A 25,470-nucleotide genomic window follows, 5' to 3' on the forward strand; every position below is an offset into this window, starting at 1 on the left:
CTTTATGATGTTCTAGAGAACCATCACTCTTGTACTTGATTTTGTAGACTCATTTGCATCCTACAAACTTATTTCCCTTTGATAATGGCACAATATCCCATGTATGATTTCTGTTGAGGGCTTGAAGTTCTTCATCCATGGCCTTCCTCCATATCGGATGGTCCTTAGCTTCATCAAAGCTAAATGGTTCAATATGTTTTTCGATGGAAGTTGAAAAGGCCAAGTGAGAAGAAGATAGATTATCATAGCAAACATAGTCTTGAATAGGGAAGGAAGCTACATAATAAGTGTAAAAGTCTTGAAGTCTAACAAAAGGTTGATGAACACACGATAACCTTCAAGGAAGATTTTGGTCATTGAATGGTGTATGTGATTATAATGTATGATCAGGTTCAAGTTCAACCATGGATTCCATAGGATCAACACTATCTTCTTGAGTAGAAATTGGAGGACCTTCTCCATGAACATCTCTGTTCTCACTTATTTGTTTGCCTATTTGATCTATAATGCCATTCAAATGTACATCTTCACTAAAAAGAGGAAAATGAGCAAATTCACCATAATTCTCCCCCTGAATTTGACCCAAAGATTTTTGAAAATATGATTCATTCTCAACAAATGAGACATTTAGGGAGATATATAATTTCTTAGTTTTGGGATCATAGCATTTATACCCCTTTGTTGTAGAAGAATATCCAATGAAGACACATTTAGAAGCATGATGATCAAGTTTTCTAGCATTTTGTAGGTGAACAAAACAAATGCACCCAAAAACCCGAAGGTGAGAGATATCAATTTTGTGTCATTTGATAACTTTTAAAGGAGACTTATCATTCAAAACTCTACTAGGCAACATTATTGATCAAATAGCAACTAGCTAAAACTGCATATGACCAAAAGATTTCATTAATGATCCCTTCACTTTTGAGGTACGATGCAAAATGTTTGTTATCATACTCAGTACCATTACCAGTTCTAAAAATTTTAATCCAAGCATTAAACTAAGTAAGAACCATTTGGAAAAAATCTTTGAAAACACTAAACACTTCACTTTTAGATTTCAACAAATAAATCTAAGTGGTTCAAGACTTATCATCAACGAAAGTAATAAAATATCTAAAACCTTCCCGAGAATCAATAGATTTCAGCAAATAAATCCAGGTGGTTCAAGACTTATCATCAAAGAAAGTAATAAAATATCTAAAACCTTCTCGACAATCAATAGGTGATGGTCCCACAAATCAAAATTTACTAACTCAAATGGTTTCTCACAAAGATGCAAGCTACAAGCAAAAGGCAATCTATGTTGTTTAGACAAATGACAAACTTTACAACTACTAGAATCCAAAATAAGAGTGGGATGCAAGAAAAGTAGCACTTTATCTGATGGGTGTCACAATCTTTTGTGCCATACCCAAGAGACATCTTCATGAGTGTTATTATCCTTGAGATGTCCTTCACCAATCTCCCTGTGGCTTTATCTTGAAATGTCACATTATGAGAAGAGAATGTGACATTACAGTTCAGTTCTCTAGTAATTTTGCTTACTGACAACAAATTTGAAGAGAATGAAGGGAATGAGCATGACATCAGAATTGGATGAAAGTAATTGAGTTTTTCCAATTCCTTGAACAAGAATGTGATCCCCATTGGCTATAGAGATAGTTTGTTTAACAGAGAGATATTAGAAATATGAGTTAAGTTATTGCACATGTGGTTTGTTGCACCTGAATCAATTATCCAATTAGAATTTCCAGAAAGAGAAAGAAAGGTAAAGATATTACCAAAACTTTGAGCCAATGAGGTAGAAGAGTCTTGCATGAGTGGAATCAACAACTGTTGACCAAAATTTTGAATGATTTTTTGTAGCACTTGAGTAATTCTCTCCAAAGATAAAGATATTATCCTTGGAGTCTTTGTTCTTGTTGGCCCTAAGATGAGGGTATAGGATCCAACACTTTTCCTTCACGTGTCCAAGTTTTTTGCAATGCTCGCAGTACACACGATTACCATTTCCATACCCCTTGGTAGAGTTGGGTCATTTTCCACTATACAAAGTAGAATTTTCTTAATCATATTTAGCACTGAAAGCATTGTTTTCTACAAGTTCCCCTACTCCTTTAGTATCTGGATTCATGATATGTAATCTAGTCTCTTCTTGTTGAATAGGACACACACATCCTTTAGGGATGGAATCTGGCCCACTAATAACCGTCTTTTCAAGAACTCCTATTCATGCTTCAAATTAGCAAATAACTAAAAAACTTTATGTTCCTCTTCTCTAGTTTGCAAAATTCTTGGGTTAGTTGTTGGAGGACGATACTTATGAAGTTCATCCCATTTTTTCTTCATAAATCCAAGATGGTCAATGAAAGATTTGTCTCCCTGCTTAGCTTGAACTAGTTCTTATTGTATCTTAAATATTTTTGAAGCATTATTTTGTTGTCCATACATATCACAAATAGAATCCCACAAGTCTTTAGCCGTTTCAACATAGGCAAAAATATCATATATTTTTGGTTCCATAATTCCAAGCATCCATGATAAAATCAATTGATCATTTATCTCCCATTCAACACACTTAGGATCATCCATTTTGGTGCTTTAGTTTCTCCATTTACAAATCCTATTTTTCCTCTTGCTGTGTCTAGCCCAAGACAAATAATTAAGTCCATTCAATTGTATGATACTAATCTTGAATCTGGTGTCACTTTGTGTAGAAAATTGGTCCATGACAAAAAAAAAAGGGCAGAACTTTAAACAAATTGAAATTTAATGAGAACAAGTAGTACCTTGAGACTGCCACAAAAAAAAAAAAAAGCAGAGCACAACACCTATTGGTAGAGAAGCGAAGGCAATGGTGATGCCCAAAGAAAAGTTCAATCGATAGAACCCACAAAATGGACCTCTAGCCTGATCCTAGACCTATTCCTATATGCTCTGATACCATGTGGCAAAAGAACAATATATACAAACCACTCAAAGAACACAAAAATTTAACATGGTTTAGTATTAAGACCTACTCCATAAGGAGTAATCCCCAATTCTGTCATGAGGGGAGATTACCATGGTTTCACTTTTTTAAATAGAAAACAAGAACAAGAAAGGAAAGAAATCTCATGACAATATTTTCACAATACAAGGAGTATTCAACTTCCAAGAATAACAAAATTGCTCCATAAATGATAAGGAATATTGTTTAGGGCAGCTGTTCAACACTTCAGTGAAAGCCATATTTTTGTTTGAAAATGTACCATTTTTGGACTTTGATTTTCTCCTAAATATTGCTCAAAGGGTTCTCACATCTCAGGGGGGGCCCCACCTCATATAGCTAGAAGCAGCCCAATATGAGACTCAGTCTAGCAAAAAAATTCAGCCCTCTATTTGTCTTTATAGTAAAAAGAAAAAAAAAAACGAGCAAAATCATTTTTTACCTCAAATTGGAAACATGTGATTATGATTGTGTTTGGTATCATTGTCACTTCTAATTGCAACATTCTATGTTGGTCAATACAATTTTTTTGAGAAAGTGTCTTGTCACACCACATCAGATAACCACTTTCACTAAAAAGATATAAGTATTGAATGACACCAGATTCAGTCATTACAAAATCATATTCAGGTCATGCTCACAGCCTTTTGCAGTCGTGCATCGGGAACATCTCCATATTTATATGTTTTTATTTATAGATAGATATTTCCAATGCATAGCTTCATGGTTAGGGTGTGAGAATGATTTTGTGAGGATTGAATCCCATTTTGCATTGGATTAGGTGTTGACATTTATAATAGAAGCATCCAATTTGATGTTTCTTTAGAGACAACAATGTCACACAATGTTGTAATGATAACCCAAAGAATTTGTGGTAGAAAAAAACATATTCTTATAAAATTTGTATTGACCAATCGAAAACATTACAAGTAAAAGTGGCAATGTTACCAACACAAGCTATATATTTTCCAAGACACAACAAGCCCACATTATGATTATTATGTCCCTTTCTTCCTTTAAGCTTGCTGGCCACGATGCTTTGTATCCCCCATGATGTTGGGCCTTCTGACTTTTTGGAATAAAATTTTGTCCAGCTATGATACCAGAAATTAAAAAGTAAGGGTAAAAGACTTAAACATACCTTGAATTTTTATTAATTGACTGAAACATACCTTGAGTTTTTTAATTGGATTTAAATATACCTTGTGGCCATTTGATTTAAAAGAATCAACCGAAACTCTCTTAACCTTCATTGTTCTTCAAATTTTAAAACAAAGCAATTTGCAATTAGGGATGCAATCGGATTAAATAATATGTAAAATATTTAAATTTTAAAATATTAATTATTTATTGAATTTAATTATCCATGAAATCATAATTTATACTACATAATTTCATTATTAATTTTGTAATATATTAAATTATTATTAATTTCAATATTATGTTAGAATTATTTTTGTACTTTGAAGTTTTTTTTTAATTTATTACATAATTTCATTATTTTAACTATTTAAAATATAGTTATTTAAATATTTAAATAATCTATAAATTATTTAAATTTTTTTGCTATTTGAATTTGATATATTTAAAGCTATTATATATTATTAAATATTTGAAAAACATTTAAGTTGGTAAGCTAGAAAAACATAATTTAAATTGTTAGTACATAATTTCGTGATATATTTTGTAAAAATATAAAATTATTTTTTGTGATTTTAATAAATATTTTAAGGTTATTATATAATTTTGTTAGAATATTTAAATAATTCTTAAATTTTTTAATCCAAACTTTCTTTAGATAGATTAGATAAAAAGTAGGGGAGTGGATAAATAGGAATTAGAGATAATTCAGGAGAGAAATTCTCTACTAAATTAGAGATAATTTTGGAGATAAATAGGAATTAGAGATAATTTAGAAGATAAATAGGAATTAGAGAAGGGATTATTTACGATAAATTTTAGGGAAGAGATTATTATTTAAGTTATTGGGAAAATACATTTCATTGATTGTTTTAAAAATGACATGGAATTAATAGTGTGCAACTTTATTAATCTAATCAAGATAAGCAATGATTATTATTTTATATTTTCAAAACAAAATAAAATAAAATAAATGCAAAAATTTGAGAAAATAGATAAATAGTTTCTCTCAAAGGAGAGACGTGCTGACATGGATGGACCAATTTTAATATATATATATATATATATATCAGAGAGAGAGAGAGAGAGAGAGAGAGAGAGAGAGAGAGAGATAGAGAGAGAGAGATAGATAGCTCAAAATCTCACAAAACTTATTTGATAAACCTTTCAATTAAGCCATTTTCAACTGTTATCGAACCATTCTGATTAGGAATGGAGCCAAAAGGTTAATGCAGATACAACACCGTTTTCTCAGAAAATGGTGCTGGTGATGTGTGGATTGGAAGCATCATTTTCTAAGAAAACAATGTCTTTTTTCTATTTGGAAATGTTGCTGTCAGGTAGGACATTTATTGGAAAAACATCAATACTTTCTGTTTGGTACCAGTGCTCCATGTTTGTTTTCAGCAATGGTACCCATTATAAGAAGTTCATGTCACTGCCACATCACGTCCTCATTGGCAGGAACAAGCTGCAATATGAGAAAACGCCAAATTCGGCGTTGCTTCAAACAACGTCTTCTCGATTTCCAAAGCATGGCTTGGAGCACTGTTTTTTATAGAAAAATGATTCCAAACAAACAGATATTTCCTGAAGCACCGTTTCTTCCAACGTGGCGCTGATGTATCACCATTTTATGGAGCAACGGCATCGATACCAAACACACACTAAAATAGTTGTTGCAGGGATCAACAACAATACTACTTTAAAAAATGGTGTACCAAGCGTTTTGTGCCTAAGATCACTTTTCTGTTTAATGGCTTATTACATTGGTAAAACATTTCTTTTATTAAATAAATGGGCTACACAATAGGGAGTAGCCCTCCCCCCAACCAACGACTCGATGCCAAGTCTCAATACAAATAGCTAAAAACTTTACCTACATACTCACGTACTCAGACATATACATGCATATTTATATGCAAAATATACAATTTTTTTATTTAAAGGTTTAAATTAGTGATAATAAATAGTTTTATCCAATTTTTTAATTAGTGCATTGGACCTGATAAACAAACTTGAGACCAATCTACCAACCCAAGCCCAGCCAGGGCCTAGGCACAAAACTGAGTATGTCAATTTTCAGGTCAGACTGAGCTTGTGTTGCAAAGGTTGGACTTGACCTCGGAACCAAATCCGGCTTGGGCCTTCGGCCCAATGTTTAAATTTGGGCAATAGTCCATTCAGAGTTTTGGGCTCCATGATATAAATTTGCTTACCAGGGGAATCTTGACAATTTGGTATATTTGAAAATTCAGATGCAAAGTACACTTGGAGCATAAAACTTTGAATCCCAAGTCACCTTTTAAACAATAAGCCCCATTCCATTAGACATTCAAACATGGCAGAGCCCTAGGGTTCTAGGCAGATTCAAAAATGGTCTAAGCCACCCCTACAATACTTGTAGTTGGCCAGGCCATGCCAGTGACTTGTGGTGACCCAATTGAAACAGAAATCATAGCAATATTGGAAGGGCTTTGCTTGGCAAAAAGCTTGCTGCTCCAAAAGATTCATTGTTGAAACTTGAAAGTGATTCAGAGCTGGCAGTCCAGACTCCAGACTATCTCTTCTGACTTGGACCCCCTGTGGAAATGGCACACATCAGTATTAAACTATAAAGATCTTCTGCGAGAATTCCCTTTCTCTGTGCTCACTCATACATCTCGATCTTGTAATAGGGTGGCCCATGACATGGTCTATAATGCCTGATTTTATTAAGGTCCGGTTTGGTGCTTTTTTTTGCATGGTCTGTTGGTTATTTACAAGTCCGATAGACTGTGATTCAGTCTTTTCCCGTTTGATTTGTGGTAGATCTAGTTGCCAAAAGCCAATGCACCAAAAAATACAAGAAGCCTAAAATTGGTGATTTTTGGGAAGTTCCAAATGGAGTTTTTGTATGTTTTTTTTCTATTTGTTTTCGTGCGGAAAGACGGGCCTTAACCAAATGGGCTTCAAGTTGTTCAGATCTTAATGCAAAAGCTCAATACATCTGTCAGAGCTACTAAAAGATCTTCCCAAAAAGACTAGCCAAATGGCCCCTAAGTCTCTACTTTTGGATGAGATGTAATCATTTTCTGGTAGAAAATGAGAGTGCAAAAAAGGAAAAAAAAACTTATAAGGTTTAATTCATTATTGATCAATTATGCTAATTAAAAGTTTCTTGATTATTGATCTATATGATAATTCGAAAGTCTCTCAGTAGAAGTATAGAAAATTGATCAACTATGAGTGTTTTTTATTTTCCTTTTTTTTATTTTAGGAATATCTTCATCATATAATATTCTCAACCTCAAATACAAATTCGGATTTGATTCTTAAAAGACCAGCTGCAAGGCTGTGAGGATGGACAGGGATGTCAATGGGTCAGGTTAAATGGTAAGCCCAGCTTGACCCGACCCTATATATTTGGCTTTAGCTAGGGTTGGGTTAGGGTTTTGATTATTCAACTTGAGTTGGGTTCAGGTTGGATTTGGGTTTTGGATGACCCGGTGGGTGGGTCATGATACCCTACATATATACAAAATATTCTTGTAATTTTTTGACTTCTAACTCTATAACTTTAAAGTTTAAGATTTATTTACATATTGGCTTTGATTTTTTTTTCTTTTTTTAAATGAAAAAAGTAACATCTTAGATTTTATAAAACAAATTCTTAACTTAAATTAATAGATTTTAGGTCTTCAAAGCGTATTAAAAATATACAATTGAAGTGTTAAGGTCATGTCGGATTGGTATCGGGTTAGATCCTATAGAGTCGGGTCAAGTTCGGAAATTATATATTGACCGTTTCTTCACCTCTCAATTCCATTTGTAGATATGTAAGTTCTCCCCATCACTACTCTTGCAATTTACGAGTTGTTTGTTTAGTTCTACTTAAGCTCTGTTTTCCTTTTTCAAATCTCCATTCCTCTTCATCTTCTTTTGAAGAAACAAATCATGTATTCATTACTAGGGTGGATTTGTTGTCACCAGAATCCAGTTTCAAATTCCTTTCAGATATGCATTTAATTCAAGCTAAGTCACCATTTTGATCCTTCATAGATTTAATTTTCTTATTTCCTGATTTAAATGGATGTTAGGATTTGTTGCTTCGGGCAACTCGTTTGAATTGTTTTATTGTGATTGTGTTTCTCTGACTCTTCGCGTAGATAAATACATTGGTATTAGCTGAACATGAAGGTGGGCTTGTGAAACAACCATCCGTGAGTGCAGTAGTGGCTGCTGGGACTATTAGTAATGGAAATTCCATTTCTATGCTATTGTCTGGGTCAGGTCCATCCCTTTAAGAAGCTGCTTTGCATGTGTCCTCTCATGTCATCCTTCAATTTCTCAGGTATATATGAATGGATTGTTTTAACAACTTACATATGACAGAGTTCACCCTATGATGGCCTATTTAGATTGTCCAACTCTTAACTGTTTCTAATCAAACATATTTTCATATTGTCACAAAAACTATTCCAAATTTTCTTCTTATGGGTGTACATGTTTGGATTGCTTCCAAAGTAACTCCAGGTTTTTGATATTTAATTTTTTACTACTCTTTCTTTGTCCCTGTTTAGGTGCTTGTGGCTGATACGGATAAATTAATATGCATCCTCTTGCTGAACCATGGGCTAGGCTAGTCCATTTGGTTCAGCAGCAAGGCAGCTACTCTCATATAGTTGCTGGTTCAAGTTCATTTGGCAAAAATATACTACCATGAGCAGCTTCTCTTTTAGATGTTTCCCCCATTACGTACTGATGCATGTAATTGAAATTTCTGGACCTCAGTTATTTGTCAGGTACTTTCTGACTCATTGTGAATTTGTGATTCATCTTCTGTTTGAACTTCCTGAACTAGCAGCCTCTTTGCTCAAGTGCCCCTTCAGATGGATTCCTCGCAAGTCGAGACCTTAATCATACTGCTGATGGATTAGCTAAACAAGGCTTGAGCTGACTGAACTGCTGATATAATGCTCTCTTTATTACTGAGGCCTTGTCTTTTTGTTTGATTAGGGCTTGTACATCTCTTAATTATGTACACCCTTTCACCTTTCTGATGAAGAAAAAGAGAAATTTATTAAGATAGAAGATTGGAGCGCACGCACGGTCCCGGGGGGATGTAGGCCTTACCTCTCAAGAGAAGCGCTCTTGAAGGACACCAGAAGGAAACATAATTTCAAGCAGAGTACAAGAGCTGATAGCCTTTATACTGATTCCAGTTGAATGGTTGCCTCTCATTCTTCTTTATCCTTACAACTCTTATTTTTCCTCTTCATTGTTACAAAACCTTGGTCTGTTGTGCAGCTCTTCCTCGTTCTACAATCTAGACCCGGAAACTAGTACCAGCAAGAGTAGAAAACTGCATAGAGTAGTTATGGGTGTAAGTCATCAACTGAATAATGACTTCTTGCCACTCTTCCCTTCTTTCCCATTCCTTGATGACTATATATTCAGATACATGGGCCACACCGGTTCAGAATTGTAGTGGCAAAAAATGTTAGGATAGGCACTAACTGGGAGCTTAAAATCTACCGGTCGGGCTCTCTGTAACCTCTTCGCTGTAGCTAAACGGATTGATGAACGCCATTGCATTAATGTACTCTCACTATCACTATCGTAGGATTCGTTTGGTTCAGGGTAGGGGTGCAAGTCATGCGGGTTGGGCCAGGTTTATGGTCAATCCGGGCCCGATCCTAAAATTTGGGCTTAAGGCCTGAGCCTGGACTGAGCCTGAGGTCATGCCCGATCTTCCCAACCTGAGCCCATTTGATGCACTTGGGTTGGGCCCAGGTCCAGCTATATATATAAGCCCAGCCCGTGTAAAATTTCTGGTTGGGCTGGTTCAAACTTGGGCTTGGACTGGGTTCACCCAACTTGCACCCCTAGTTTAGGGTGAGTATGTTGTGATCCATTTGTTCCACATTGGTAGTATGGGATGCTAATATGAAATATTCACATTGGTAGTATGAGATATTGTTGTATGGTATATATGTGCTTGGGTTCCCTCCTTCTAAGAATTAGCTTTTAAGGGGGAATTCTCCTAAGGCACGTATCAAATGGTATCAGAGCCTACATCATGCCTCCTAGTTGTAATCGTACAGCGTAGGTGGTGACATCGGTGTTATGGGCCCGCGCGTAGGATCTCGTCACGGGTCGGTCCACGGGGAGAAAGCCCTGCTTTCCCTTGCACATTTCCTTGTGTGCAGACCCTATTGTGGGAAACCGAATGGGTGATTTGTCCAAGAAACCACCAGAACTCTCCGAATGGGTGATTTGTCCAAGAGACCACCCGAACTCTCCTCACTCTTCTCTTGACTGGAAAACTGAATGCCTTTATTTCAATTCATAGCTCCTTAAATAGGAGATTACAGAAGGAAATTCCTTATTGGATTCGGCTAGGCTAGGGTAATCCAACTTAAACTCAAACTCCTAATTACCTACTCCTAATAGCAACGCAACTCTTACTTAAGATAAGATAAGGATAAGGGATAAGGGATAAGGGATAAGGAATGGTGAATCTGGCGGCGAGTTGGTGAGCAGAGCTGAGTAAGATAAGTGTGGACCCACCCTGATGAGCTATCGTGTGGGCCCCGCCCTACTGCTGCTGTCGGGCGGTGCACGCGTCTCGCAGTGCTGCTGCCATGAGGTGCATGCTACTGCTGTGTGGTGCGTGCTACTGCCGTGCGGTGCGTGATGCGTGCTGTCGGGCGGTGCGTGTTGCGTGCTGCCGGGCGATGCATGCTGCTGTGCGTGCCGTTGCCTATGACTGCACCACATTGCGCTGCCGGGCAGTGTGTCCATAACATCACACCCCTCTTGGACAACGAACTTGTCCTCAAGCTCGAATTCCGGATACGTGGCTTGGAATTTTGCCAATGGATCAAACGATTGCACACTATCTCTCAGCCCACCAACAGCATGAACAACAGGGACTATCTCGTAGCTCAGTGAATAAAGCTGGTTCAGTCCACATGGCTCAAATCTAGAAGGCATAAGTAGGATGTCTGCACCAGTAGTTATTCGATGAGCCATTTTCATAGAGAAACCAACCCAACCCTTGACTTTGTCATGGTGTTGACTCTCAAAATGTCTGAGAAGTTGTTCCCGGCCAGGTCTCCTAGTGCCCAGCATGACTAGTTGCACATCCTGGTCCACCATCCAAGGAATGGACTCAGCAATGAGATCAACACCTTTCTAATGGTCAAGCCTACCAATGAACCCAATCAGAGGAACATTCTCCCGAAGAGGAAGACCAAGCTCCCTTTGTAGAGCTGCTTTGCATTGAGACTTGCCATTCTGAAGAGTCTCCACAGAGTAATTGGTATAGCCATCAGATGCCAGGTAAACGTCCAACTGTGGGTTCCCTTCTTTTGCATCAGTCCCATTCACGATGCCCTTCAGCTTCCAATCACACATTTATTATTTGATGCAGACCCCAACCACCTTCTTTAGTTTTCAGCTCCCAGGTGTAACCATGGCTTACCGTGACTACACGATTTACTACTTTCAAGCCAGCTGCAAGGACATTGAAGTGTTCCCCACCTCCTGGGTCATGTAGTTTGAAGTAGTTTTGTGGAAGATCTACATAACGAAAATTGCGTACTGGACCACGACCCCGGTGTGCTATATTGTGGATCACAGGAACACATCGGATATACTTACAGAAGAGAACCTCAAGAGTAGCCTTACAGAAGAGAACCATGTGTTTTAAAATATCCTCTCGGCCTCCCCCATATATATTTTTCCCAATATTGTGAAACATAGGGCTGTCCATGAACACAAAATCCATGCCATCAATATAAGCTTGAAAGAAAGTTACCTCCATATCCTGCCCATCCACCTTATATCTCCTGCGCACTCCTGTTTCTTGGACTTCTACATAGTTACCATCCCCATCCAAAGGAGGAGACCTTACAGTTCCATCCTCTGTGCGCTAATTACAAAAGAATTGCTCGTAGTGGTACAACCATCCCAGTGGGTCACCGCTGCTGCTGTATGAGGAAAACTCCAAACGGCTATACTTGGGAATAACTGCGGCTGTCGGGGCAGCGATCTGCTATTTGTTGGATGCCTCTGCCCGGTCCGGACGGCGACTGTTTGTGTTGGCGGTTCCCTCATAACTCCTTTCTTTGTTGGAGAGGAATGCTTCCAGCAGGCGTCGCAGCTCCTGGACATCTTCCTTGACTTCACAAACCTCCATGCTGGTTTCTGCTAGCCTATGTTCCAGTTCGTGGACCTTGGATGATAGCTGCTCCATATCGCCCATGACGTTTGGCTCCGATACCAGAATGTTATGGGCCCGTAGGATCTCGTCACGAGTCAGTCCACGGGGAGAAAGCCCTGCTTTCCCTTGCGCCTTCCCTTGCGTGAAGACCCTATTGTGGGAAACTGAATGGGTGATTTGTCCAAGAGACCACCCGAACTCTCCGAATGGGTGATTTGTCCAAGAGACCACCCGAACTCTCCTCACTCTTCTCTTGACTGGAAATCTGAATGCCTTTATTTCAATTCGTAGCTCCTTAAATAGGAGATTACAGAAGGAAATTCCTTGTTGGATTCGGCTAGGCTAGGGTAATCCAACTTAAACTCAAACTCCTAATTACCTACTCCTAATAGTAACACAACTCTTACTTAAGATAAGATAAGATAAGGATAAGGGATAAGGGATAAGGGATAAGGAATGGTGAAGCTGGCAGCGAGTTGGTGAGCAGAGCTGATGTGGTAAGATAAGTGTGGACCCACCCTAATGAGCTGTCGTGTGGGCCTCTCCCTACTACTGTTGTTAGACGGTGCGTGCGTCTCGCAGTGCTGCTGCCATGAGGTGCGTGCTGCTGCCGTGCGGTGTGTGCTGATGTCTAGTGCTGCTGTCGTGCGGTGCGTGCTGCTGCCTAGTGCTATTACCGTGCGGTGCGTGTTGTGTGTTGCCGGGCGGTGCGTACTACGTGCTGCCGGGCGGTGCGTGCTGTGAGCTGCCGGGTGGTGCGTGCTGCTATGCGGCACTGTCGGGCGGTGCATGCTGCTATACGGCCTGCTGTGTGCACCGCTGCCTATGACTGCGCCGCAGTGCACTGCCGGGCGATGTGTCCATAACAATCGGTATTGCAGTGTTCAGGTGAGACTAGGTGAACTAGTACATAGCTAGCTTGCATGGGCATCAGGACTGCAAAACGTGGTGAAATATCCTAGTGTTAAGCAAGACTGTAGAACTAGTGCAAAGCTAGCTTTTATGGGTGAATTCTCCTAAGGCACGTATCACAGTATTGGATTGGAATTGGAATATCCTAGAATTAGAATTAGATTGCTTATTCTTGATGCCTGTTTGGCTTAAACGGGAATCTAAATCGGATTCCAGCCATTGTTGTTTACTTATTTGGTTCATCTAGAGATAGAATTAAAATCAATTGTGCATTAATTTATTAATACTTTAATATTATTGTTTTATTATTTTATTTTTACTTTATTTTTTGTTATATATTATTATTATTATTATTATTATTATTATTATTATTATTATTATATTTTATTAACAATAGGGTTTGGGTTTTCTTTTTTGATTGGGAGATCTTTACTTTTTAAGAAAACCTAGAATTGAAACCCCATTCCTTAGGGGTTTCCACCTAGAATGGGAAACCCATTTCTGATTGGGAGATCTTTTCTGACCATTCCCCCTGTATGGGGGAATCCCATTCCAACTAGAATGGGAATATGAATTCCATTCTACCCAAACAAACCATTGGAATAAAAAATATTCCAAATGTCTATTCTGGAGAACCAAACAGACCTTTAAGGTAAATTAGTTGGATTAATGGCCCACATGATCGCTCCATTGCGACCAACTCCTGCAAATTTAGGACGATTTCTCACCTTATAATTTATCCAACTTAAGTCATTTCCCACTGAGCTACTTAGAAAAGGAAAAAGGAAAGGGGAAATGGCAAACAATGAAACTTTGGAAAGCTACAAAACAAATGCCTCATTTTTTTTTGTATAACTTAATTACTTATGTAATATTATATTACTATAATCTCATATTAATACTTTGTCAACAGATTTTTTAACCAAACATATTTTTATTTTATCTTTTTTTATAATATTATTTTATATTTATTTAATTTATAGCTTGAGAATTTCAGGTATATTTGCAATAATGGGGTCAACTTATAGGTTTACTCTACTGAATTTAATACTTTATATTTTATTTATCCGTAAGTATTGATGATAATTGTCACTCAAAGTCTTTTTTTTTTTTCTTATCTTTCTCTTTTTCTCTTTATATAGATTTCCTCCATAAACTTTTATAAGAATAAATTTGTCTTTGAGTAATAAGTAATTGTCAAAAAATAAATAAAAGGAAATAAATATTTGACTAAGTTAGCTAGAATGCCAAATACAAAACCTAACCTCTAATTTTTTCTTACATCTTCGTTTAATAATTCCTGCAAAACATTTGTGTTATTTTTGTAATTTTGAGATTTTTATTATTCCAATGTTGCTCGTCTTATTCCACCATGCCCAAGCCCCGATAAAAGAGGGGGGTTGCATCAAATCGACAGCCAAATTCTCATGGTTAAGGATCGTGATTTGTTTTTTATACCCATAATTTAATTATGGATATGACATAGACAAAACAGAATAGGATTCATGTATCCCAACCCATATTGTTGGAATAAGTCTTAGATTTATGATGATGATGATAATGATTTAGTGGGTATTTGGCATCGATTCTGAAAAAATGATGTCATATAAGCTTCACATCAGAAAAAGTAGTGCTTCAAACAATGCCATCTTGTTTGATATTGTTTTTTCATAAAAAAATGTTGCTCTAGACCATGCCTTGGAAATTGGGAAAGTGTGATCTAGAGCAACCAAATTTAATGTTATCTTAGAAATGGTGCTTTATTGCCACTGGTGCAATGATGTGGCATCATCTTGGACATTGGATGATATAGACCATGTTGAAAATATTGCTACCAGCACTGATACCAAACAAAACCAATGTTGTTGTCTTAGAAAACAATCTATGTGGCAGCACCGGTTCCAAACAAAAAATAAGCATCATTTCTTTTACAACTCCACATGACCAGCACCCTTTTTATCAGAAAGCAGTGTGATGTTCCCGGCACTGATGCCAAACACCTACCTAATTTTGAAATTTATGTGGGTTTTGTTATAAGATTCTTATAAATGATTCCCCCTATTAAAGAATTTATCCAAAGAAAGGTCTTAAACAAGGAGATCCTCTATCTCCATATCTCTTATTAATCATCTTTAATGTATTCTTGGCCATCTTAAACAATTTTGTGAACAGTCAAACTTTATCTAGTGTTAAAATTTCTAGGCAATCACCGGTTATATCTTATAGATGACGGTTTTCTGTTCACCAAAACAAATCTTAAAGAAGCGGGAATTTTGTTAGATAAATATGCATGTGCGAGAAAGTGTGAGGCAACAAGTTAACTGCATATGGGAAATCTATTTTGGCCAATGCTCTTCATATAAGAAAAGCTGAAAACCCTTCTATCTATCTAGGGATTTTCCCTCTCATAGGTTGGAAGAAATGCCACACTTTTAATTACCTTTCAGAAAGAGTGGCTTCCAAAACACTGGGTGGAGGGATTCTTTATTATCTCAAGCGGGAAAGGAGGTTCTTATGAAGTCTGTGATAACTGCAATTCCATCTAATTGTATGTCATGTTTTTTTTCTTCCAAAGAAGATTTGTGTAGATTTGAAGAAATAAAAAGTTTCTAGTGGAGAGAAAAAAAGGGTAAAAAGGAAATTAATTGAGTCGCTTGGAATCAAATTATTAGGTGTAAAGGGGATGGGTGTTTGGGTATTAGATATCCTCACATTTTTAATGTGGCCCTTTTGGATAAGCCAGCATGGAGACTTGCCAATGACTCCTAAAGTTTATGGGCTAGAACATTAAAAGCAAAATATTGTCCTAATTCCCATTTTCTTCATACCTTTTAAAAAAAGGTCTCCATCTTTGTGATAGAAGAGTGTGATGGAAGGGAAGAAAATTCTGAATAGTGGAGTAATGTGGAAAATCAGTAAAGGGGAGTAGATTGATCCTTGGATTCTAGGATTGGAAAATTATAAACCTCTTGGGCCTTAACCCTTGGAATCTCTAAACCAAAAAGTGGCCACCCTAATCAACAACAAACGCAAATCATGGAATGAAAGTTGTGTAAAATCCATGTTTCTTGACGTTGTTGCTTAAAAAATCCTTTAACATTAGATTGGAATCGTCTTAAGTGGGAGGACCAATTAGTTTAGGCTCCAAGCCCTATCTAGAAATTTTCAGTGAAATCAACCTATCACTTAGCTATCAATTCTGATATGCACATCTCCCCATCAAGATCTTCTTTCACTCTTTCAAATCAGTGTTTTCAAACCGCCATTGATTCGGACGGTTGGACTGTTCGACTCGAGAACTGTTTAGGCAACCAGCTCCCTTTTTGCATAAGCTCGGAATCTGGTAAAAAACTATTGAAAAAGTCAACAAAATGTTGACCCAGGCGGTTGAACCATTGAGTCGTCGACCCATTCAACGGTTTTTTACCATTTTTTATTTTTTAATTATTTTTTATATTTTTTAAATTTTCTTGTCAGAACGAACCGTCCATTCGAATTGGACGGTTAGACCATTGACTCAGAAACTGGCGACCAAAACGGTTCCATTTCTGGGTCGTTTTTAAAAACAGTGTTTCAAACAAAGGTGGAATTTCCTTTGGAAACTTCCAGTTCAGCCAAAAGTAAAGCATTTCTTATGGAGGTGCTATTTGAATGCTCAGTCGATTATGGAAAATCTTTTTAAAAGAAAGGTGACTCAATCCCCTAATTGCTTTAGGTGTGAAGTTGGTGCTAAATCTATACTTCATCCAGGGTGTCAATGGTATTTGAAAATCCGATTTCAAATTCAAGATTCGATATAATTGAATCGAATTCGGATAATTTGAATAACTAATCAGTCAAATTTGGATATCTTGTTCATACCAATTAGGTAGTCAAATTCGAATTCATATATGACCTGATTTGATTCGATAAATATCCAAATTCAACCGATTATTTAATTTTATATATAATATATAAAATATTTAAATGTTTGATATAATATATATTAATTAAATTATATAAAAAATTTGTATATTATATACTTTATATAAATAAAATATTTATTTTATATATTTATTAATTACCTAAAATAATTAACTGGTTGAATTCAAATCAAATTCGAATATTAATTTTCAATATCCATCGGATATTGAATTTTCTAATCAAATTTGAATTCGAATATTGCTTGATTCGATTTGAATTCAATCCGTATACACCCCTACCTTCATGCACTTATTCTTTGCAGCAAAGACAAATGTATTTTGTTTGGGTCAGGTTTGGGCCTTTACATATTGTGAACTGTATATCTTCTTCAAACTCAGTAGACGGTCCATCAAGACATTATGTTTTTGTTAAAGCTCAGTTTGAAAGAAGTACAAATATAAATATATAGAGTGCAAATACTTATAAAATAGTACAAAATACAAGATTTTATACTCTACATATTTCTATTCATACTCCTTCCAAACTGAGCCTAAAAGACATTTGAGCTCTTTGTGAAGCAGGTTTGTTCGTTTCTCGTGGCTCCCGGTGAAGCAAATTTAGCTACCCGCAAGCTGGCTTCTCGTGGTTCCCAGTGAAGCAAATTCAGCTACTCACGGGCTGGCTTCTAGTGGTTTTAATGAAAATCACTCTCTAAACTTGTATTTTCTTGGTTGGTTTTCTAAGGTTTTAGTGAGTGAGTTGGATAGTGCTCCTGAGTTTTGTAGTCTTATGTGATTTTTTGTTTTCTTTTTTCTTTCCTTTTGTTGGTTTGTGCCTTTCTGTTTGTTTAGTCTTATGGTCTTGGTCTTGTAGTTTGCTGGAGTTGTTTTCCCCTATGTGTTTTAATGAAATGCAGGTTTTTACCCAAAAACCCCACCATATCCCAACATTTTCCATGTTTATATCCATACATTTCTTAAGATTGTCTTTCCCAAACCCTGCCCTTCCAAAACCATCCACAAAAGAGGTACTTAACTAATATAACAAGATACTATAATGAGACCCCAAGTTGATATGATTATTAAAATGGTCCAACTGTTTTGGTTTGCCCTAATCTCACATTATTGAAAAATATCATAATATTAATGTTGCAACCAAACAATATAATAAGGTATTAAATTCCCAATTTTATATGCATAACTTCTACCCTAAAATGAGAATGACATCTGGCAATTTCACTCGTTTAATAACCTACGAGCATCCCACTTTAATCATAAATCGTTGGATCAATCTGTTGGAAAATATTAATATTTAGCCATAGGGGTGGCAATCGGACGGGTTTGAGTGGGTTGGATTTGGATCAAGCTTCAATCCAATTCATCTAACTCGCCCACCCATTAATGATCCATTTGTGTACAACTAAATGGATTGGGTTGAACCCAAACCCGCCTTAACCCAACCCATGAATCTTTTACTTATTAAACAACATAAGTATAAATTATAGAAAATACAGAAATTAGAAAACATATAGCATGCAAAAAAATCAAGAGAATATAAATATGAAAGATAATTAAAATTGAAAAAATATAACCAGAATTACAAAAAAAATACGAAAAAAATGAAGAAAATCAATATAAATACCAAAAAACAAAGAAAAACTAGAAAATGACCATCTTCTTTTACTAGCACCAATTAATGCCGCGACATCACCTTTGATTTTGCCCGTGAACTTGAAGAAATGACTCCAGATTCATGGAAGGACGTCCTACAGGTAGTTTTGTGAGTTCATGACTACCTTGTTAAATTAATCAAAACATTAATTTGCAGGTTAAAAAGTAACAGCTTCCATATGTGTGAAGAACATCACACTCTGTTTGAGGACCCCCTTTTGCTTTCGATAAACTGTGGTAAAGTTTGCACTCCCTTGTCCATATTGTTGCAACTGAGTGAAGCTATAAAATGTGAAACAGAGGATAACAGAAATAAATAAATGAGATCTGTGTCATCGTTGTAGAAGCTTTGGTTCACGTATGAAGGGATTGCCATTGTTGAATTAGTATCAGTTAGGGTTTGGATTTGGGGAGAGAGAGAGAGAGGTTGGGTTAGAACATCACTCGTTGAGATCTTCAACCCACCCATCCCATTAATTCTCATTTTATTTGGTTAACCAACTCGCTACTGACCCAACATAAGAAGATGCAACCCAACCCGTTAATAAATGGGTGGGTTGGCGGTTCAACAGGTTGGATGGCCGTCAACAAACATTGAAGACTGCAGAAGTAAAATGTTTTGGCAGTTTCTGATGTGCTTGCGCATCTGGTGTAGTGGTATCATAGTACCCTCCCACGGTACTGACCGGGGTTCGATTCCCCGGATGCGCATCTTCCCTTTTCGAAACAAATTTCTATTTTCCACTATTGTAAACAGTGGCATATATTAAATCCTAATTTAATTAAATCTTTTTTTGGTAAAACTACAAAGGACCCCGTGCACTATGGGTTAGTGACAAAGACCCCTATATTTTAATTTTCGATTAAGAACTTTTTATACTTTAATTTGCAATAAATACCCTTCAATTTTAGCCATCAGACAAATGATCCCTTAACCGTTAAATCAGATGACGGAAAACATTAAATTATCAAAATACCCCATTCATCTTTCTCTATTTTGTTTTTTGTTTTTTTTTTCCATTCTCTCATTACTTCTCACCGGAAAATAATTTTGTGATCTCACCGGTGCATTAATTATTCAGTTATTCACCATCACCGACATCAAAGATTCACCAATGACATCATTACTAGATTGCAAATGGTCAAAAACTCACGTTTATATTTGTTCATCGCCCCTATCCTCGCGACACCCGAACAACGACCTGAGCAACCAAATAGGCATTTCCCTTTTGAGAAACAGATACACATGACGATCAGAGCCCAAAGGGAAAAAGTACGACAGACTTGGGTGGGTTTCATGGACTTTACAGAAGCCGGTTCGGAAGCTTCATCGCCGGCTCATACAACCACCTAGGCGTCCGTAATACTAACAGCAATGAGAAGAAATAAAGGAAAAACAGAGCTACAGCAGAAGTGAGAACGATTTCTATGGGAAAGGGACTTACTCGAGCTACAACAGAAGTGAGAATGATTTCAATGGAAAAGGGACTTACTCGAATTCTGGTTTACATCACGTCCATGTGATCCCCAAGATCAGACATGTTTTGAATTAAGGAAATATATAGAAATAACAATTATATACATAGATGCTGGAAGATCCCAAGATTTTCCAAAAATATTACTCTACATATCCTTGCTTTTGTTATGATGATCTAAACAGGGACATCAGGAGGGTAATCCTATGGATGTCTCTTGGTTGCCTCTCTAAGTAATCTTTCTTGTTCAAAGAGATTAGACAGGGGATGATCATAGACATCCGTGAACTAATGAGCAAGTGGACCTCATGGAGTTCTGTGGACCCACCTTCTTCCTCACACTGCTTCTAAGCTTTGATTCATCTTAATTACTCCACCAACCATTCAATTCAATCCATTTCCTAATCTAGTAAGAGGGTCTCTGGTGTTCGATTTCATCAACTGGGCGATATTTGTGGAATCATTTGAAGTGGAGTGGTGCCCAACTCTATAGGTAATTAAGCGCCTGAAAATTTAAAATCAAGGAGAAAAATCAATAAATGGAAGGGTTGCTTAAGTACAAATAACAGGTAGTATCAGAAGAATAACGATGTACCTCTATTAAGATGGGTCTGTATTTTCACAGGCTTTCTGAACTGCACTATAAACAGCAATGGCATCATTACCATCTACTTGAATACTACACTACGTACTCTGCAAGCCTGACTTCTAACTACAACACCGTCACCTGCTAATATGTAAACCTGAAAACTATTAGCCTCAATCAATAAAGTGGTTATAGTTCTACTAATGGAAATATAGAAACCTAAGAAAGCATGACAAGTGAGGAAGTACTTTGAAACTGTTCTGATGTGGATGTTCTAAAGGCCCAACCATTGTTGCCACAAATAAAAATAACTAGGGTCTCCATTACTGCTGCAAAATTTAATGCAGCATGGAAATCACCCTAGAACTGTGTTTAAAGAGTTAGAAAGCAAGGAACTATAACCATTTCCGTCTGAGTTTAGTTCAACATTAATCGACAATGGTAATTGAAGCTTGGCGAGCAAAAACGGTAGTCCGGGTATGGTTTCTACCTGTAATCGAGAAGAGAACAGCCCCCAACAATGGTTGCTACTGTGGTTTGTTCCTAAGCAGTGAAGACTGGGAACAGGACGAAGGAAGATGAAAGTGGAGGAAGGAAGAAAAAGATGAAGAAGTAGAGAAAGGAGTGAGGTTTCCACACTGCCGCCGCCACTACTCCGTTCTCGTCGAGAAGACGATGAACAGAGGCTCGGGTTCGAGTTTAGGTCGCCGAGAGAGGAAGGAGAATGACGGGAATAAGGAAGAGAGAGGGAGTATGAGAGAATAGGAGAAAACAAAGAGAAAGGAATAGTGTTTTCGCACTACGCCGCTGTGTTCTCGTCGAAGGTCGAAGATGATGAACAATATCCATCAATAATTATCAAATCCATGGAAAAAGGATAGTTATTTTAGAAAACATTAATGGAAAGGGGTCATTGTCTAATGGTTAAAGTTCAGGGGGAACTTTGTCGCAAATTAAAATATAAGGTCTTTGTCACTGACCCCATAATACAAGGCGGTCTTTGTAATTTATCAAAAAAAAGTGGTATGAAATTAAATCTAGACCATTATAGAAAGTTGTTTTTATTGATCAGTCCACCCCTACAAATCTTAGGAGACAGGAGAGACATTTGGATTCCCAGAGTGCAGCTGAATTGACCTAAGAGCTCATGAGATGAGTTCGTCTTCGCAACTCTACAGCATAGGAGACAGGATTCTCCATCTCTTGAACACTTGCACTTCTCCCACACAACTCCACCAAATCCAAGCCCAAATCATACTTCACAAACTTCATTTCGACACCACCGTCGTCTTCCACTTCATCAAAGCTTGTCAATCTCTTCGTCTCTTAGATTCCGCGCTCCTCCTGGCCACCCAGATACCTAGACCCCATGTCTTCATCTGCAACTCCCTCATCAGAGCCTTCTCTCACACCCATTCACCCCAAACCTCCATTTCTGTTTATGCCCGTATGATGAGAGACTCTGTTTCTCCCAATAACTTCACCTTCCCCTTCATTCTGAAATCCCTCTCTGACCTCAAGCACCTCAAACAGGGCCAGGCCGTCCATACCCAGATCATTAAATTAGGCCATTTCAATGATATCTACATTCAGAATTCACTGTTGAACCTCTACGCGGCCTGCGGTGATATGGAGACATGTCAACGGGTGTTTGATGAAATGCCTCGGAAAGATGCAGTTTCTTGGACTGTCTTAATTGCCGGCAATCGAAGTGCTAGGAAGCTTGACGAGGCACTTATTGCCTTCGAGCAGATGCAATTCTCAGGTGTATTGCCAAATCCCGTGACGATGGTGAATGCGTTGTCCGCATGTGCCAGCTCTGGTGCGCTTGAAATGGGTGCTTGGATACATGATTTCATAACAAGGCAGGGATGGAAATTGGATGTGATTCTCGGCACATCTTTGGTTGATATGTACGGGAAATGCGGGAGAATCGACGCGGGGTTGAGGGTTTTCCATAGTATGGGTGAGAAGAATGTCTATACGTGGAACTCACTTATCAAAGGACTCGCTCTGGCGAAGAGCGGACAGGAGGCAGTACGGTGGTTTTCTCGGATGGAAGAAGAAGGGATCAAGGCGGACGAAGTGAGTTTAATTGGAGTCCTATGTGCTTGCAGCCATTCTGGGTTAGTTCAAACGGGCCGAGAGATCTTCCATTCCATGATTGATGGGAAATATGGATTTTCACCAGGTGTTAAACACTATGGGTGTATGATTGATCTGTTTGGGCGTGCAGGTTATCTTGAAGAAGCATTCGAATTCATAGAAAGAATGCCTTTTCATCCTACAAAAGTTATGTGGGGAGCACTGTTAGCCGGGTGCAGAGCTCATGGAGATTTAGAACTCAGCGAATTTGCAGCAAGGAAGCTCGTGGAGTTGGAACCTAACAATGGCGCTTACTATGTTCTGTTATCCAACTTGTGTGCAGAGATGGGCAGGTGGAACGATGTGGAGAAGGTGAGGCGGTTAATGAGAGACAGGGGACTTAGGAAGGATTTAGGATCTAGTTCAATACAACTCCAAGAACCCAAGAGACATGTTTATGGATTATTAGCACCATGAGTCTCATTTCTTGGAAGAAATTACACCTGTTTGAGCTTGCCGGGTTTCTTTCGATCAGCTGGCTAGTATTTCTATTTTTATAGCGTGGGTCTGCAGTCTTGTGTCATGCCATCAACAATTTGATCAATCAAATGGTCTTAGATTGATGCAGTTGGCAACTTTTGTTTACTGCCTCAGACGGAGTAATTGAACAGACCAGGGTGGTCTCAGAAAGGATGATCCTGATCGATGCATTGGCCCACTCTGGAACTGCGGATGGGCCTACTATGATTTGGGCAACGCGGTGGTTTAATGGCTGATGGCTTCGGGGATCAATTAGTGGCCCTGCTGACGAAACTCTGAGATCTAACTCATCTTCTGCTTATGCTTCAGCATTCGGGTGTTGGATTCTATGCGCTCTCTTGTATTAGATTTTAGAAGAATGAACCGGGGGTGCAGGCTGGGATGAAGGCTACTTGTGGGTTATTGTTTTTCCCCCTCAGTCTCAAGCCAAAAGTTTCCATTGATCTGATATGTGTCTGTACAACCAAGGCTCAAACAAGTATACAATTTATTTGAAATCATTCTTTATAACCTGTTTTTTGCTCTATAGATGGGCAAACAAAAAAGATTTATATCATCAGCATACAAACAAAAACAAAATGCAACAAAACCTAATTGCTGCCCTTGGCTAACTCTTGCAGTAGGCAGGCAGACAGAGACAGACGGATCACAAAGATAGGAAATAGTCACACAGACAATCTTGTGTTTTTGCTTCTCTGGTTGAACAATGGGTCCATGGTTAAACCTTCCTATTTGTGCAAACATATGGGTCGGCTCGATAAAACCCCGTGTTCATATCATCAAATAAGAAACTTTAGAGCCTATGTCACCACAAGATGCTTAACCTTAGCTTATATCAAGAACTGAAGAACCATTCCACAAGATACCAACCCTCATGTTCTAATAATCCTCCCCTTTATGTCCCAATTCTGTTCTGGAGAAACTACTCCCTCACTGATTGAGCACCAAGGATTCGGACGAGGTTTTGCCCAAACTTTTGAATACGAAGCTTTGAATATAAACAATAGCATCAGGCAAGCACCTGAATTTGCATTCACATAAAGCAACAGCAGTACAGCACCACATACCACCTTTTCCCCAAAATCAAAGCAAAGAATATGAGCTTCTTCTCTTATTTCCTGCAATTCATCTTGCAGCAACTCCATGGATTATTCTCGCATTTTATGTGTCATTGTTGGCTTCTCAGCGTCGGCCTTCCTCTGTTTCTCTAACTTGAAGAAATGGCAGCGGCAACAGGCACTACTGGAAAAGCTGAGAATCATCAACGATGCATTGGAACATGCCGAGGAAATGTTGCTTAAGTTCCAAGAAAGGCACGACCAACTCCTAAACCAGATATGTTCATATTACTTGCGCAATCAAGAATTGGAGGAAGCCCTGGTTGATGCTAGAAAGGTCATGAATGACGCTTATGACTATGCCGTTAGTCTTCGACAAATGCAGATGAGGATTATAAAGGCTTATCAAGATGAATTTTCTGATGCATCGTCGCTAGATAGATCTAACGGGATTGCAGGTCAGTCGAGGAATGTTCCTAGGTAAAATTTATTGGTGTCAGAACCGATACCGTTACAAGGTTCTCCTAGTCCTAGCAATGCATCCGTCTAACTCATCCAGCCTACCAAGTTAAAGGAGTTCAGTACTGGGACCGATTTGTTTCTTTGTTTGGTTTTGAATCTTTTATTGGAGCGTGGTAATCGTCCCCGTGTGCCTAAAATTCAATTGTTTCATATGGCAGGCTAACTAGAGGAGGATCTCCCACGGAGGCGCTCTTCTCCTGGGCTCAAGCAAAAAAAGCAATGGTATTACCACCTACCATAATCAAATATTTTAATTTACATGTGGTCTCGATGAATAAACTGCAGTTTGTGAAGTTTTTGGTTAATGAAGCTAAACATAATATACAAACTATTGGTTTCAACCCCTTGGTTAGCATCATTTACCTTGACTTCAGTATG

General features: G+C 37.9%; 1 protein-coding gene, 2 long non-coding RNA genes, 1 other non-coding gene and 1 pseudogene across 5 annotated transcripts; 3 read left to right on the plus strand and 2 right to left on the minus strand.

The window, feature by feature from the left end:
• Positions 1 to 373: 373 nt before the first annotated feature.
• LOC148861560 (granule-bound starch synthase 2, chloroplastic/amyloplastic-like) lies at positions 374 to 12,383 on the minus strand (annotated as a pseudogene).
• A 7,083-nt stretch (positions 12,384 to 19,466) lies between these two features.
• TRNAG-CCC (transfer RNA glycine (anticodon CCC)) lies at positions 19,467 to 19,537 on the plus strand. Its single transcript has one exon. It is a non-coding gene; the product is annotated as a tRNA-Gly (tRNA).
• Positions 19,538 to 20,297: 760 nt separating this feature from the next.
• On the minus strand, positions 20,298 to 21,031 carry LOC148861562 (uncharacterized). The gene is made up of 2 exons (XR_016113282.1): positions 20,897 to 21,031; positions 20,298 to 20,806 (listed from the first exon to the last, which is right to left on the minus strand). It is a non-coding gene; the product is annotated as an uncharacterized LOC148861562 (long non-coding RNA).
• Positions 21,032 to 21,950: 919 nt separating this feature from the next.
• Positions 21,951 to 24,019, plus strand: LOC148861563 (pentatricopeptide repeat-containing protein At5g66520-like). Of its 2 annotated transcripts, XM_088986315.1 has the most exons (2): positions 21,966 to 23,013; positions 23,124 to 24,019. In XM_088986315.1, exons 1-2 carry the CDS (start codon positions 22,040 to 22,042, stop codon positions 23,131 to 23,133), a joined length of 984 nt encoding a protein of 327 aa, XP_088842441.1. In that variant the 5' UTR covers positions 21,966 to 22,039; the 3' UTR covers positions 23,134 to 24,019. The 2 variants fall into 2 exon arrangements, with proteins under 2 accessions (XP_088842440.1, XP_088842441.1); XM_088986314.1 differs by having other exon boundaries at positions 21,951 to 24,019.
• A 545-nt stretch (positions 24,020 to 24,564) lies between these two features.
• LOC148861564 (uncharacterized) lies at positions 24,565 to 25,314 on the plus strand. The gene is made up of 2 exons (XR_016113283.1): positions 24,565 to 25,028; positions 25,251 to 25,314. It is a non-coding gene; the product is annotated as an uncharacterized LOC148861564 (long non-coding RNA).
• Positions 25,315 to 25,470: the final 156 nt, after the last annotated feature.

Source organism: Nelumbo lutea, chromosome 4 (assembly GCF_056320005.1).
Source record: "Nelumbo lutea isolate HS-2025 chromosome 4, American lotus-T2T, whole genome shotgun sequence".
Lineage (NCBI taxonomy): Eukaryota > Viridiplantae > Streptophyta > Magnoliopsida > Proteales > Nelumbonaceae > Nelumbo > Nelumbo lutea.